The 13,327-nt window shown below is 51.3% G+C and overlaps 2 protein-coding genes across 2 annotated transcripts in view; one reads left to right on the top strand and one right to left on the bottom strand.

The window, feature by feature from the left end:
• Positions 1-647: 647 nt before the first annotated feature.
• On the bottom strand, positions 648-4,458 carry NCDN (neurochondrin). The gene is made up of 6 exons (XM_086765245.1): positions 4,265-4,458; positions 2,909-3,895; positions 2,462-2,688; positions 2,059-2,283; positions 1,693-1,835; positions 648-1,381 (listed from the first exon to the last, which is right to left on the bottom strand). Exons 1-6 carry the CDS (start codon positions 4,364-4,366, stop codon positions 945-947), a joined length of 2,121 nt encoding a protein of 706 aa, XP_086621371.1. The 5' UTR covers positions 4,367-4,458; the 3' UTR covers positions 648-944.
• Positions 4,459-4,767: 309 nt separating this feature from the next.
• The window catches only part of KIAA0319L (KIAA0319 like), a 31,230-nt gene continuing 22,670 nt past the window's right edge, over positions 4,768-13,327 (top strand). Inside the window, exons 1-3 of the mRNA XM_086765243.1 lie at positions 4,768-4,931; positions 6,163-6,329; positions 10,623-11,320. Coding sequence (XP_086621369.1) covers positions 6,188-6,329; positions 10,623-11,320 — 840 coding nt within the window. The 5' untranslated portion in view covers positions 4,768-4,931; positions 6,163-6,187. The remainder of the gene's footprint in view (positions 4,932-6,162; positions 6,330-10,622; positions 11,321-13,327) is intronic.

The raw sequence follows: 13,327 nt of genomic DNA, 5'->3' as shown, positions 1-13,327 counted from the left end.
CCATCGCACATGTGGGTACATTTTTATGCCTGGCCTTCCTCTCTGTAAAGCAAACTACTTCTCAGGCTGTCGGGAGTCCGTGAGGCGTAACTCACTCACTTCTGCTCTTGCAATCCGTACCTGACGGCTCTGGAGAGAGCCAAGGCCTTTGCAGGTTGAAGCCCTCGCCTTGCAGGAGTGGAAAACTCCCCCTGCACATCCCACCCCTGCAGCGAGAGGGAGCCCGAGCAAACGCAAATCCCCAGGGCCGTGCCTCCTGCGGGTGTTCTACAGGGCAAGGGGTGCTGTGAAGGCTTTCTAGGCACAAATTTGGGGTGACGGCACCAGTCATGGACAGGAGCAGTGGGGTTGTCCCACAGCACAGCAAAAGACCTTCTGTACATCTTCACACCAGGAAGGGACAGGTCTGTGCCAAGTTACAGGGTCATTCTCCCTGCTAGCAGTATATTTTAAAGCTTTTTCTGGTTTTGCCTTTTGCAGCCTTCTACGTGCAAGGCCAAGGTAGTTCACTAACATGTGCAGGCTTCTGACATAAAATAAGGTGACATCCTGAGAGACTTACTGTGAGAAAATCAGGAGAGTATATTAACGGGAGAAGCAGGCAACCTCCCAGGGCCCCGGGATGAAATAAATGCCAACAAACAAAGTAACAAAAAATATCTTTAATAATAATAAAAAGTACATTTTTGCAAAAAAAAAGAATACTGACTGAAAGTCAAGCAGATGCATGTTGAAATGTTCTGAGGCAGCAAGGGCTCTGCACATCAGGCTGTGGACAGTGCAAACCCCGCTGAGCTCTGCTGCGCCACTCCAGTTTGATAAAGTTTTGTTAAAATGTTTGGGTTTTTTGTCCCTACCCAGCACCAAAGGGTGCAGGAGAAACGCTGAATGGATCTCGTGCAGGTGTCTGGCTTAATTTCCCACACCAGGGTGCTGCTGGCTCTTCACTGCTCAGACAGACACTGTTCCAAAGCTGCCATGCCGTAAAGGTTGGCCCACTCCGCGCCGCGGTGGGACAGGATCACGGCCCTGCACGGCTTGCTGGCTCTGGCCAGCTCTACCAACACGCCCTGGAAAGCAGCAATGAGCTCAAAATCCACCGAAGCTGGAGCGACGTGGGTCAGGAACTCCGAGAGGCTTTCCAGCCACTGCGCCTCGAGGACGGCCTGTGGCAGCCAGGGGAAAAGCGGCACGCAGCCGGCCAAGGCCTGCATCCCCAGGAACCAGAGCTCACGGACGTCAGCCCAGGCGCTCGCGTAGGCAGGCGACACGGCCGCGGCCAAGCGGCTGCTGCCGGGGTCTGCTTGGGCGGCGTGGGCCTGGGACAGGAAGCGAACGGCGGCTCCGAAGAACTCTTTGGCAGACTGGGTCCCCTGAAGAACTTGGAGGGGGAGGAAGGAAATGAATGACTCCGTACAGAGCTCGCTCGCCCAAAGGAGGGACCCTTGGGCGGGTCTGCCTGCAGCAGGGCTTTCAGGGAGAGCGCAGCACCGTCCTCCTGCCCTAGAAATCTCTTAATCCCAGCGCGCTGAATTTTCTGCATATTCCTTGCCCCTCCAGGTTTTTGGTTTTGTCACTTTTCCAACAGACCTGTTTCCCTCGTATTCGCTTTCTCTCCAGCCCAACCACTCAGACCTCAGTCTCTGCCCACGCAGAGCAACGCGCGGCTTTGCCAACGGGAACTTTCCTTACCTGCTGCGCTTGCGAGGATCCTGGCCATCATCAGGCCTAGAGTGGCAAAGTTTGCCGCGAGAACCAGGCGATCTTTCTGGGGCAGCAGGAGTGGAAGAGACTTCAGCAACATGTCCATCAAGGAGGAAAAGGCTTTGTCTTGCCTAGAAAGAAAGCAAACCCTCAGACACATTTCCTGAGCGGAGCCAGAAGCACCTGAAAACGTCAAGGCTAAATGCAGCACTAAAAAAGTAACGTAACTGGTATTGAAAAATATTTTTCAGCGTAGTGTCCTAAAACATCCTGCAAGCTCATTTCACAGTGAGCTCATTTCACCCTCTTTCCTCCCACCGACAATCTCGCGGCAAGCTCCTGCGGCTCCGTTACCTGACGAGGTGCGGAGCTGTCACGACCAGGTTAAGGAAAATCCCACACGCTGTCTGGAGACTCATTTCAGTGCTCGTCAGAGCAGTCAGGGACCCAGGCTCGGCAGTCAGCACCTCCCACTGGCGCAGGAAGTACTCACACAGCAGTGCCGGTGCCCCTTCTGAGATGAGGATGTCCCGGGGCCTGTCCTCTGCTGTTAAATGGCAAAAGCCAGGTAGCAGAAATCTGGAAGGGGAAAAAAAATCAGAAAAACAAGACAGAACGGGTCTAAGCCCTGCATTTATATCCACCTGGGGGTGGGGGGAACAAGCTATGGAACTGGCACAGTGGGGAGAATGGAAAATAGATAAAGATTTGAGCATTTTGTGCTAAAATGCATCAACTCTGTGCTTAAAATATGCACCTCAGAGCATCCTGGGGTAAGCCAGAGCCTTCGGTGTTGACCAGCTCCGGTTGGGGAAGGCTAGCAGCCGGGTTGCCCTCTTTGAAAAGCTTCTTGGCATAATGAACAAGGAAAGGCAGGAGCTCACAGATTTCCTGCTTGAGGGAGGACGTCTCTTCTGCCATCCAGGCTCCAAGGATTCGAACAGAAGCAAATACGAAAGGATCTTGTAACTCCTCCTCTTTAACCTGCACGAAGAGGAAAGCAGACAGAAAATCACACGTTAGAGCCGCTGTCCTAGCGAGCTACTGCAGGTATGAAACCACAGTGGGCCAAGACGCACGTTTCACCCTACGCAGCTACAGCCACGAGCTGCTGAGCACCCACGAAGCGTCCCAGTGAACAGCTATCAAAGCCTCCCACAAAAACACACACAAACACGCTCTTTGCTCGAAAGCCCTGCGTCACCTGTCTCAAGTAGAATATCACAGCTCCAAACGCCTCCTCCATGATCCTCATGAGCTGCATTTTCTGCACCTCTTCTAGCAGCGGTTTCTCTTCTCTCAGGCACTCCTGAATCCCCATCTCAATGAGGACATAGCAGGCTGTTACCACCTCTTTTTTCCCCTCCGCCTCCAAAGGATCCGGCTCTTCCAGGGTCAGGCGGACCTCCACACAAGCCAAGTTCACCAACAAGGCCAGGAACTTGCTTCCAGCACTCCCTGCTGGGATCCACTCTGACCCACAGGCCTGCACGAGGCAGGCAGCAAGCTTCAGAGCAGGGTCCCGCTGCGACTGGCTGAGTTTACTGCCCAAGATGTCGGCCAGCCCTTTGTAAAGCCTATGGAGGCACTCGCAGCCCTGCGAGTCCTGCGTGAGCAGCAGCGACGAGGGGATGAAGTGAGGCAGAAGCTCACACAGCTCAAATTTGGTCATGTCTTCAGCCTTGAGAAAGTCATCGGAGAGCTTGCTCAGCACAGCCAGGAGGTGCGGAGCGTCTCTCTGCCAGCACTTCGCCTCTGCTACGGCCAACAGCCCCAAGAGCAGCGCCAAGGCACGATCAGAGCCATAATTACAATTCACGTAGGCCTGGCACAGGGCAGACACCGTCCCTTTGGTCACCAGCTCTCTGGGGCCCCTGGCAGTGGCCATGACAGCGCTCAGACACTGGTATACATCATCGATCATGGACGTGCCGTCCGGATCGCAGGGGGAAACCAGGACATCGTTGAAGGTTGGGATTTTGTTCAGGATCTGGGAGTGACCAGCTAACTCCGGATCGGTGCAGAAACACGCCAACAGAGTGAGGCCCAGCGCTCGGAAGGTGTGTGCGGGGCAGCCTGCCGGGGGCTGCCTGGAGTGGAGCAGGCGATTCGGAAACGTGAATCCAATAGCGTCAAAGATCTGGCGACGGGTCTTAGCGTCTACTTCTCCGGCTCTCACCGCTTTGGTCACCTGGAGGGCAAACCAGGGGTGAGCGCGCAGCACAGCAAGAGGCTTTGATAAATTTACGGGAAAAATAAGAAGCCTAAATAACTTTGATTAGTACGGAAAAGCGAACCCCTGGTTTGGTTTAAGTGCTGATCCAGGGCTTTACCACAGTGCTCGAAGGGCGCGGCAGCACTGACCAACGCTCAGCACATCCCAGCCGAGGCCAAGCTCCCTTCGCCGTGCCGATGGCCTCGTCCCGAGGTTCCCAACGCCAGCAGGCACCGCTGCAAAGGCCGCTCGGTCGCCCCCGTTCCCAGCGGCGGCCTTCGCCTTCCCCCTGCCCCGACCTGAGGCGACGGCGCCCGGGGCCGCCGGCCCGCAGCGGTTCCTTACCAGGAGCAGGGCTGCGAACTGCTCGCTGTCGTTTCTGGCGTCTCTGAGCACACCGAGGCACCTCTTCAGCGTGGCGTGCCCGTCTCCCGAGGGCGAGGCCATGGCCGGGGAGCTCGGTTTGCGAACGGGGAGTAAAACCGGCGCCGCCGCCACCCGCGGCCTCTCAGCCCCTTCCCTCACCACCGTGCCGCCCGGCCTTCTCCCGGCCCCGTGCCGCCTCTCAGCCAATCCGCGCGCCGCCGCCGAGCCACCGGCCAACCGCCTGCCGCCTTGTTGGGCAGTCCCCGAAGCCACCGCCTGCGAGCGGCCTGTGGGCAAATCACCTGTGGCTGCGCGGCCTCCTCGCCCGGTGGCTGCGGGAGGGCGGTGCCGCCCCTCCCGCCCCTCCCCTCCCCTCCCCTCCCCGCCCTGCACTGAGCCGATCCGGGACAACCGGCTCCGGAGCTCCGGCACCGACCGGACAGCGCCTGTAGAAGGGGTCCCGGTTCCGGGAGGCGGCGATTCAACTTCCGGGTGAGGGGTGAGCGGGCCCCCGCCGCCGCCGCCATGGCCGCGGGGCAGGAGGCCGCGCTGCCCCCGGCCCCGCCGCGCTGGAGGCCCGGCCCGGCCCCGCCGCCCGCCTGAGGCCGCCGAGGAGCCGCCGAGCTCGCCTCGCCATGCGCCCCTGGTACGTGCCCGCCGCTCTCCCTCCTCCCGGCCGCGGGCCTCCGCCCTCGGCGTGCCCTGCCAGCCGGGCAGGTGCGGGGCGAGCCCGGCTACTCGGCGCCTACGCCCCGGCCCCGAGTCACCGCGGCCGGCGTGGACCGAGCCGTGCTCGTCCCGCGCGGGCAGCCCCCGTGGGGACCCGGGGGGTCGGGAAGTTTCCTTAACGACCTCCTGGCTGAACAGCCGCGGTTTTACACCTCCCCCCGTGAAGTTTTCTTCCCGCGTCCGTCCCTTCCAGCGCTCCTGCAGCTCATCTTCGCTGCCGGGCAGCTGAGTGGAATTCCCTCGAGGTTTGAATATCTTCAGCACTAATCATCGTAGAACGGTTTGGGTTGGAAGGGACCCTAAAGCCCATCCAGCTCCAGCCCCCCTGCCCTGGGCAGGGACACCTTCCACCAGCCCAGGGCACTCACAGCCCCGTCCGGCCTGGCCTGGGCAGATCTCTGACTCCTTTTAACTCTTCAGAAATGGCAGATTTAAGTCCTTGTGCCTAACGGTGTTTCATTACTCTTTGAAAACACATAATTTTTATTATTTGTGACGTAATTAATATCACATCACCTGGAGCTAATTTAGATTTGGGTAATGTGTGGGGCTGTAAAAGGGCCTTTGGCATTAGAAAGGCTGAGAAGGAGGATCAGGGCTTTCATGATCTCTGCCCTGCGGAGCAAAATACGAGGCAAGCCAGGTCTTTATCTCCGTGTTTCTCAGCATTGCTGTATTCTTGTCTCTTTGTTTCTGACTGGTACCAGCCAGCGCCAGCGTGCAAGTGATGGCATTGCCAGGCAGATGTGCTGCGTTTATCAGTGCCTCTGTTGTGCTCGGGCTGGCTGGGTGTCCATTGCCTGTGGCACATTACAGACTGAAATTTCCCAAACGTGTCTTTGGAGTCCAATAGGTGATGATATTAAATATTCTGCCACGGAAAGTGGTGGAGGAAGAAGTCACAAGGGTAATGGGAAAGGCCGTCGTGGTGGCCTGCTGCAGTTCGGCACTGGAGACTTCGCTGCTATGGATTTCGTTTTGGTATCGTACACTGATAGTCACTTAGCAGCAGCTGGACTAAGTCACAGCGGATAAGATAAGACATTGCTTTTCCTGTGCAAATGCTCTGTGCTCTTCATAGTGTCGACTGGATCTGTGTAAGAACATATCAATTATCGGTCAATGTTTTGTTTCTTGTTTGTTTCCAGAACCCCACTGCTGCCCACAAAGGCCATGGAGAAGAGATTGGAAGCCAAGTCCAGCATTAGCGCCCGATTTCTGTCACGATACTGCCTGGGAAAACCTGGGAGGGAGCTGAGAAGTCTGCAGCTGTTCTTCCTGTGTGCTTGCCTGTGTGCCTTGTGCTCCTCAGCAGGTGATTCTTCTGTGCTCTCTGGGGCTGTGGCTGTGTTTTTAATTTTTATCCCTCTCACTTGCTTAAAATATTCTGAGAGGAAAGTGAAATTATTTGCTGCTAGACGTTGTGGCTGACTTAAACAAACAAACCCTCACCCTTAAGAGTTACTAAATGAGCTGTCAGAAGGGTAGGAGAGATGTGGGAATAAGAGAAGTCCTTTCTTAAAACGCTGCGTGGTTCTGATAACCAACTGCTGTTTTGAGTAACCGGGTGGTCAGCAGCAGGGTGTCTGTCTGTCCCACGCAGCTACTGCTGCACATCTTCACACGCAGTACTGGCTTTCAGGCGCTTGTCTGTACCTCCTAGAGAGCTTTCTCTGAGCTGAGAATCTTTTTTTTTTTTTTCCAGAATTAACAAGGGATACTCTGGAAAATAATTTCAGCTAAGGAATACTTGAAGCAAGTTAGGGAGGCAGGAACGTTTTTTTTTTTAAGACTCTCCCCAAACACACTATGTCAATAATCTGTATTTGCCTACAGGCAATTGTTATGTTTGGTTTTTTATTTCCTGTTCAAGCTTGAGTAACCAACCCTCCTGCTCAAGTAAATAACCAAGTTAATGGCTTGTGTGGAAGTTTTGGCGTCATAGATTGTGTGGGGTTTTTGTGGAATTTAGAAAGTTCAGATTCTGACTTTTCAGAGAGGTGCGTTAAGTTCCTGTCAGTGTTTTGAGGCCACATCTTCACCAGGAGGTGGCATTTTCCCCATGTGTACATGTAGCCCTCACCAGATCTTAGTTAAGTTTGTTCTGTGCCATTTTTCCCCCTCTTTGTTCAAGCTGCAGTGAATTATAGGTTTGAGGCAGTGGTGACCTCGGTGTTTATCAGCCTGCGTGACAGCTGCTTTCCTTTTGCTCTCTTCATGGCAGCAAGGTATGAAAAGGGGATGCTTTTGCTTTGTTTTTCAGTTGTGTGGACACGTTCTCTAGGCTGCTGCAGCGTCTCTTGTTTCTCCAGGCCTTCCTGGATACTTAATGAGTGACAGATTTGATTAAGCTAATGAGCTATGTGACCTTAATAGCTAATTTAGAACCTGGAAAGGCATATTCGTATTCCTGGTCCTGGTCCTAGCAAAGGGTTCTCAGTGCTGTTTGGATGGTGTGTCACATGGATCACGTGTTTCCTTGTAGACTGGGCTTCCTGCTTGGTATTTCCTGTCTTTAGCAATATCTTAGAAGTCTGGAGCTAGAGCTGTGGATCCTGTGTCGCTCTTGGAGGGTGTCTGGGACAGTGCTGCTGTGTTTGAGGGCTGGTCTGATTGGGAGAGTTAAACCACAAAGGCTGATGCCTGTGCAGAAATAAATATAATTATATGTGACACTTGTCCTGCCGTGGACACTTTTTCCACTGTAGAGTTTTTGTCTTTTTGTCTTGTTTGTGTCACTGAGGCAGCAGAGTTTGTTGAACTGAGGAGGAATTATGACTAGAAGTTATAATTACCCTAGAAGTTAGTGTGATCATGTGGAGTTAGGTAAGAGCAGCTATGTTGACATAATTAGTTACATGTGACAGATTTTAAAAGTCTGTAGAGTCAAGTCTTTAATCATTAATCTGCTATCAGGAGGGATTAACTGCCTGAGCAAATCTGTGATCTTATTAATATAAACTGTTCTTGTCCCTTCCGTTCCCCTGCTGTTCAGCAAAGCTGTGAGCTGCATCACTGGGACAGGAACTCCCGAGTTCCTGAGAAGAGCAGCATTTTTTGTACTGATATACTAGGGAAGGAAAAAAATGACAAAAACATTATTAAGAAGTGACTAAGCACACCCGCTGTGCAGGCGTCTTGTGATTTGTGTTGTGCAAGGCTGGGCAGGCTGCTGGGGCTTCGGAGGGAGCTCGTCCTTGGGGCCGTTCCTGCTGATGGGTTTCGTGTGCTTTTCTTTGAAGCTGCTGGCATTGCTGCAGTCGGTGACCGGATTTGCTGGCCTGCTGGTCTGACCCAGCCTGTGAGTTCCTGTGTGCAGCTGCTGCGTGTGGTTGCACGGGGTCCAGCACAAGGGACTGGAACGGACCGAACAGGCTGCTCTCTCAGTGAGCAGGAGTTAGTAACTCTGCCAGGACTCACAGCTGCCTTCTCTCCTTTGGTGCAGGTCCGTGTCTGCTTAGTGCAGTGCTGCACCAGGTTCTATGGAGGTCCCCGTTTGCGGTTCCCCGTGACTTGGTCAGAGATCTCAAGTGTGTTCTGATGCAGCTGATGCTAGCTTTCTGGAGCCTTGTCTTTAAACTGCCTTTGCTGAGATGGCTTGACGATAAGCTATAAATTTGCTTCCTGCTTTCTGATGTCTCAAAACCAAACTTTTCCTCATGGCGGTGTGAGTTCCCGTTTTGGGTTGAAATTTTTGGTGTAGCAAGCGATTCCACGCAAAAGGTAGATGAGTATGACCATTGTCCTTTATTTTAAGCAAGTCATACGAGGTTATAGAAATGCTGCGACTTTCCCCTTCCTCCTGTGCCTGGGGCGTGGTGCAGGAGAAAGAGGAAAGCCACAGCACTTTGATATCACTGACTTTGGGTGTCAGCTGTGATTCAGAGGTCAGAGTTCCTTGCCATCTCAGTAGTCTGAGGTTAAGTGTCTTTCTGGCTGGAGTTTAAAGTCCTGAAGTCAAATGCTTCAAGTAGCCTGGACCAGGCAGAATGGAAGAAACCTGCATCCATCTGTACTGCTCTAGTCTCACAGAGAGTTTTCCAGGCTTGGTGCTTCAGGAGGTTGAGGCTGACCACTGCTTGTGAGCTCCAAACTTGATTGGAAAAATACCTCCCCCTCTGCACTTCTGTCTGTGTTGTGTTTGACACTTGGAAGGCTTCCTCCTACGTGAGCCGGCTGTGGCTCAGCAGGGCTGTTGGAGTTGTGCCGGGCAGCGGGGACCTTGCATGATGTCTTCCAAGAATCACAAAACGCGCTGCAGTGCCATCACCAAGTTACTTTTATTTGGTGGATGAGACATGGAGATCTGCGTGGTCTCGGCATGTTCCATCCTTAATGAGTTTGTAACTTGGAAGTGGCAGGAGAAGCAGGGTGGGACAGGGGAGATAGATCAGCAGCCTCTACATCCATGCTTGTTAATTTGTTCAGTTCCCACTGTAGTGAACGTGGGCATAATACAGCAGGAAGTCTGTATTTGTTCAGAGTTACTGGAATAGTAATATGTTACTGAGCTTTTCTTTGTGTGCTGTCCAGAAATGGAGATGAGGGTACTATAATTTAATTTCAGACTTCTTTGTTTTAATGGAGAAAAAAAGCTTCCCATTTGTGTTGTGTTCAAGAACTCCATTCTTGGCAGGCAGGGAGCCAGACGTGGAGCATGTTCTCCAGCTGCACTACTCAGAGTCCAGTGACATAGTTTGTAAAGTAATCTTCCAGTGACCTATTATCCCTTGGATGCTGAACACAGCACAGCGTAACAGTCCCGTAGGTCGTTAGTCTATTTTTAGGGAGTCCTTAATCTGCAGAGCTCGGAATTTTGGAAGCCTTCAATCCACTGATCCTTGCAAGCACTCTTAATTTTTCAGGCTAAGGAAAAAAAAAAATATCCATATGCAAAGCAGTTGCCGCTTTACTGCTGATCTGAGATCTGAAGTAACTTCGCTCCTGAAAAAACATGTTTGGCAGATAATTTCTGTTACAGAAAGCACTGCAGCAGAGCAGGTGGCGAGGACAGGCCTTGCAGACCTCTGTGGTAGAAGCTGTAATGACTTCTCAAATGGAGCAGTTTCAGCCAAAATAAGTGACTGACCTCAAACATCAGTGTGGAAGAGGAAAAAAAGCCCTTACACTATGAACCAACCCAAACTTGGTTTCCGTAGTTCTTCAAGGCAAACTGTGGGCAGAGAGGTGATGCTGTTTACTGGTTAGAATAAGAAACTGCAGTTGGGATTCCTGGGTTCAATTTCTGGCTCTTAACTTGCTGTGTCACCTCTGCCTCACTGTTCAGTCTGGGCCTTGCAGTCTTCTCTGAAACACAAGTGTTTCTGTTTTCTTTTTTTGTTGTAGATAGTTAGCTCCGTTGCCATCTTCTTGACGGCACTTTCTTGGATGGTGGTCCCATTGATAGGAGATTATTGCTTAAAAACTTGTACAAGTATTGGATGCTGAGGCCAGTATAGATTCTGAGAAGCCCCCATTTTACTCTCCTGTACGCTCTCTCCTGCATTACTCCTGTGCCCTAAATTCATCTTGACAATAGTGATGAGCATCTGTTGTCCACCGCTTTAAAGGACTGAGAATTGCTTTTGTCTTCCCTCTCCTTTCCCAGATGCAAACTGGAACGGATCTAAATGCGAGCCAGGGAAGATCCTGCTTGGTGTCCATTTGAGATCGTGGGAAGATCACCGTCTACAGCTTCTGGAGGGGTTTCACACTGTACAGTCCTGTCAGGCTGCCTGCTGCCAGAGCCCCACCTGTGATGCCTTTTGGTTCTTGGAAAATACATGCATACAGGTGAACTGCACTATGCCTGGCGCGTGTCAGGCAAGCAGGACTGGCTTTTCTGACTCCGTTTTGGTGTTTATAAAGAAATCAAAAAGCACAGAGCACTTCTTAAATTTTCAAACAGAAGGTGATGCGAAGACCTCGTTTCACAAGTGGTTGGACTGGGTCATCCCTGTCCAGTGGAAAAAAAGACTGCGGAGGTCATTCCAGAAGCGGAGCTTGGCAGGTAACAGGGTGGAACTCCTGGAAAGGGATGTAGCAGCAAGTCCCAGCAGTGAGGCCGCAACCAGAGCGTCAGACAGCAAATCTAGAAGCATCCAAAGTGAAGCAGAGCACTTGAAGGATCAAGTACTGAGGCGCTTGGTGGCAGACAGACCTGTTCGTGAAGGCCGTCCAAGTCAAAAGAAAGACTCGCTGACGAATGGACAGAATCCAAGAGAGGAGAAAACCAAAAGCCCGTTCCCTCCTAAAAGCAATAATGTGAACAGATCAAGCGATGCAGACGATGTTAGCTTGCTGCAGGTAAGTGGCATTGCTGGGGCTGAAATGGGACTGCCTTGGACAGCTGTCACCTTCCTGCTCAATCTTGCGTTACGGAGACTTTGACTTAAAACTGCCCAAGTGATAAGATTCCTTTCTGGATGTCTGCTTGCAGCCTCCCGTCAACAAGGCAAGGCCAAGGGTCAGGGGTTTTGTTTGGTTTTTGGGAGGCAGGGATTTTTTTCCCCGCTCTTCGTAGCTGGGATAAACTGTTTCTAGGAAGGTGAAGGGAGACGGAGGTGATGATAGTGCTTATCCATTGTATTATCGCACAGCGTACTTGCCAGATGGGAAGGAAAGATGAGATGTGATGTCAGTGTTACCTGTAGAAGTACCTTTTTAGATCCAACAGTTCCTTAAAACCTTTTGCCGTGTGTCTAGGATTTGGCACTGCTGAAGCCTCATGCCTTCTGGAGACTTGACTGAATTTGTTTCTTTCCTTTGTATTCAAATCTTAATTCCAGGTAGGGCTGTGACTGGTTTGAGCCACCACCCTGCAGAGCAGGACGTGGAGAGGAGCCAAGGGACAGCGCTGAGAGCTGCGGGGCGGCCTGTGTGACGTGTGAAATCATGCACTAAAACTTTTGCAAATGTTTGATTTTCCAGAACCCCACAACACTTAGGGCTGTCTCAAGAGCTTGGCTTTCTCTCTCCCATGCAGTATTGCAGCATTTCCACCTTGCCTGTTCTTTCCTCCTAATATTTGAGATTTACACAGTGACCCCATTCTCTCAGTTGTTACGCATGCGATGTCTAGGGAGACTTTTTCACAGCCGGTCTTAAACGTCTTCTGTTGCTCTTGGGTAATTATCGTTCTGTCTCCCTGCCGGTTCAGTTTGCAGCGTTGCATTCTGAGCTGTCACATTTTTACTGTTCAATGCCTGTCCAGTAAACTGCAAATATTAAATAGCATGGATTAATCAGCTCCTGAATATTGCTAAGTATCCAGGATTTCCCATCTTTAGGAAGCTCTCTCCGTTGTCATTAAGGTGCGCTTTTGGATGTATGCTGAGGAAAGGTTTTTCTTCTCCTTACTGGTTTTTGCTAGCAAGAAAGTCCAGATTTCTTGACAAGATGCAGGTTCACAAAAATAAAAACTTCTTACTAAAATATATTTGCTGTGATGGAATTCCTGGCAGTCGCATTTCTGAGGTTTAAGATACAGTTTTTGAGGAAGAGAAAGGATTAAAAAATCCACCTTAACAGGAGAGTTTAATTGAATCTGGTTTTAGCCAGCCCTGGGCTAATTCCCTGGTTATTGAACCATCCAACTTGCACTGGCAAAATATAAGGCAAGCTTTGCAGGCGTCCTTGCGTTTCTGAGCTGAGAGCAGTTTAATTTAGGGCAAGGATCTAACATCCAAAGCTGTGTACTTGGGACGTGGCCAGCCTTTGCCGGAGGGAGATGTTAAGCAGGGAGTTTTCCAAGTTGGGTTGGTTATAGGCCAGGATCAGTAAAGTTACGCACGTGCTGGTATCAGTAGAGTTTCACCTGAGCTAGATTTGGTCCAGTGCATGGAGCACATGGCTGCAGCAGGTGAATGTATTTAATGCTATATCCTTAAGGAAGATTTGGAAAGTGAGGAGAATACTGGATCATTACTGCGTGCAAAGCAGGTCATACGTGGGAGCATCAGACATCTCAAGTGGGAAAGGACATTTGAGGTCAAAGTGGCTCTTAACTCCTCTCTAAAAGGAGCAAAAGAAATGAATGTGCATATTCTCCCCTTCTGCTGATGAGTATTCAGCGTGTGGCAAGGCACATCTTTTCCTTTGCTCCGAGAGACTCGGGGAAAAGTCAAGTGACTGTTTTAGGAAAGTATTGCCTTGCTGAGTTGTGATTTTCCTCTTACAGTTCTGGTAGCTCCGTAGCCATCTGCAATGTCCTTTGCTAATGTGCCGCTAACATTAATTTGTGGTTTTACTGTATCCGTGCTGCGGAACCAGGGATGGGTGAAGGAGAGGATAGACTGCAGTGCACCCTGCTCG

Source organism: Chlamydotis macqueenii, chromosome 22 (assembly GCF_036417535.1).
Source record: "Chlamydotis macqueenii isolate bChlMac1 chromosome 22, bChlMac1.mat, whole genome shotgun sequence".
Lineage (NCBI taxonomy): Eukaryota > Metazoa > Chordata > Aves > Otidiformes > Otididae > Chlamydotis > Chlamydotis macqueenii.
Note: the sequence above shows the minus strand (reverse complement) of the source record. Positions and strands in the feature narration are given on the sequence as shown.

Coding starts and splice junctions, on each gene's coding strand:
- NCDN (XM_086765245.1), bottom strand. CDS start 4,366: ATGGCCTCGCCCTCGGGAGACGGGCACGCCACGCTGAAGAGGTGCCTC. Junction 3,896..4,264: donor AGTTCGCAGCCCTGCTCCTG/GTAAGGAACCGC, acceptor TTTGCCCTCCAG/GTGACCAAAGCGGTGAGAGC. Junction 2,284..2,461: donor TTACCCCAGGATGCTCTGAG/GTGCATATTTTA, acceptor TTCCCCTTCCAG/ATTTCTGCTACCTGGCTTTT.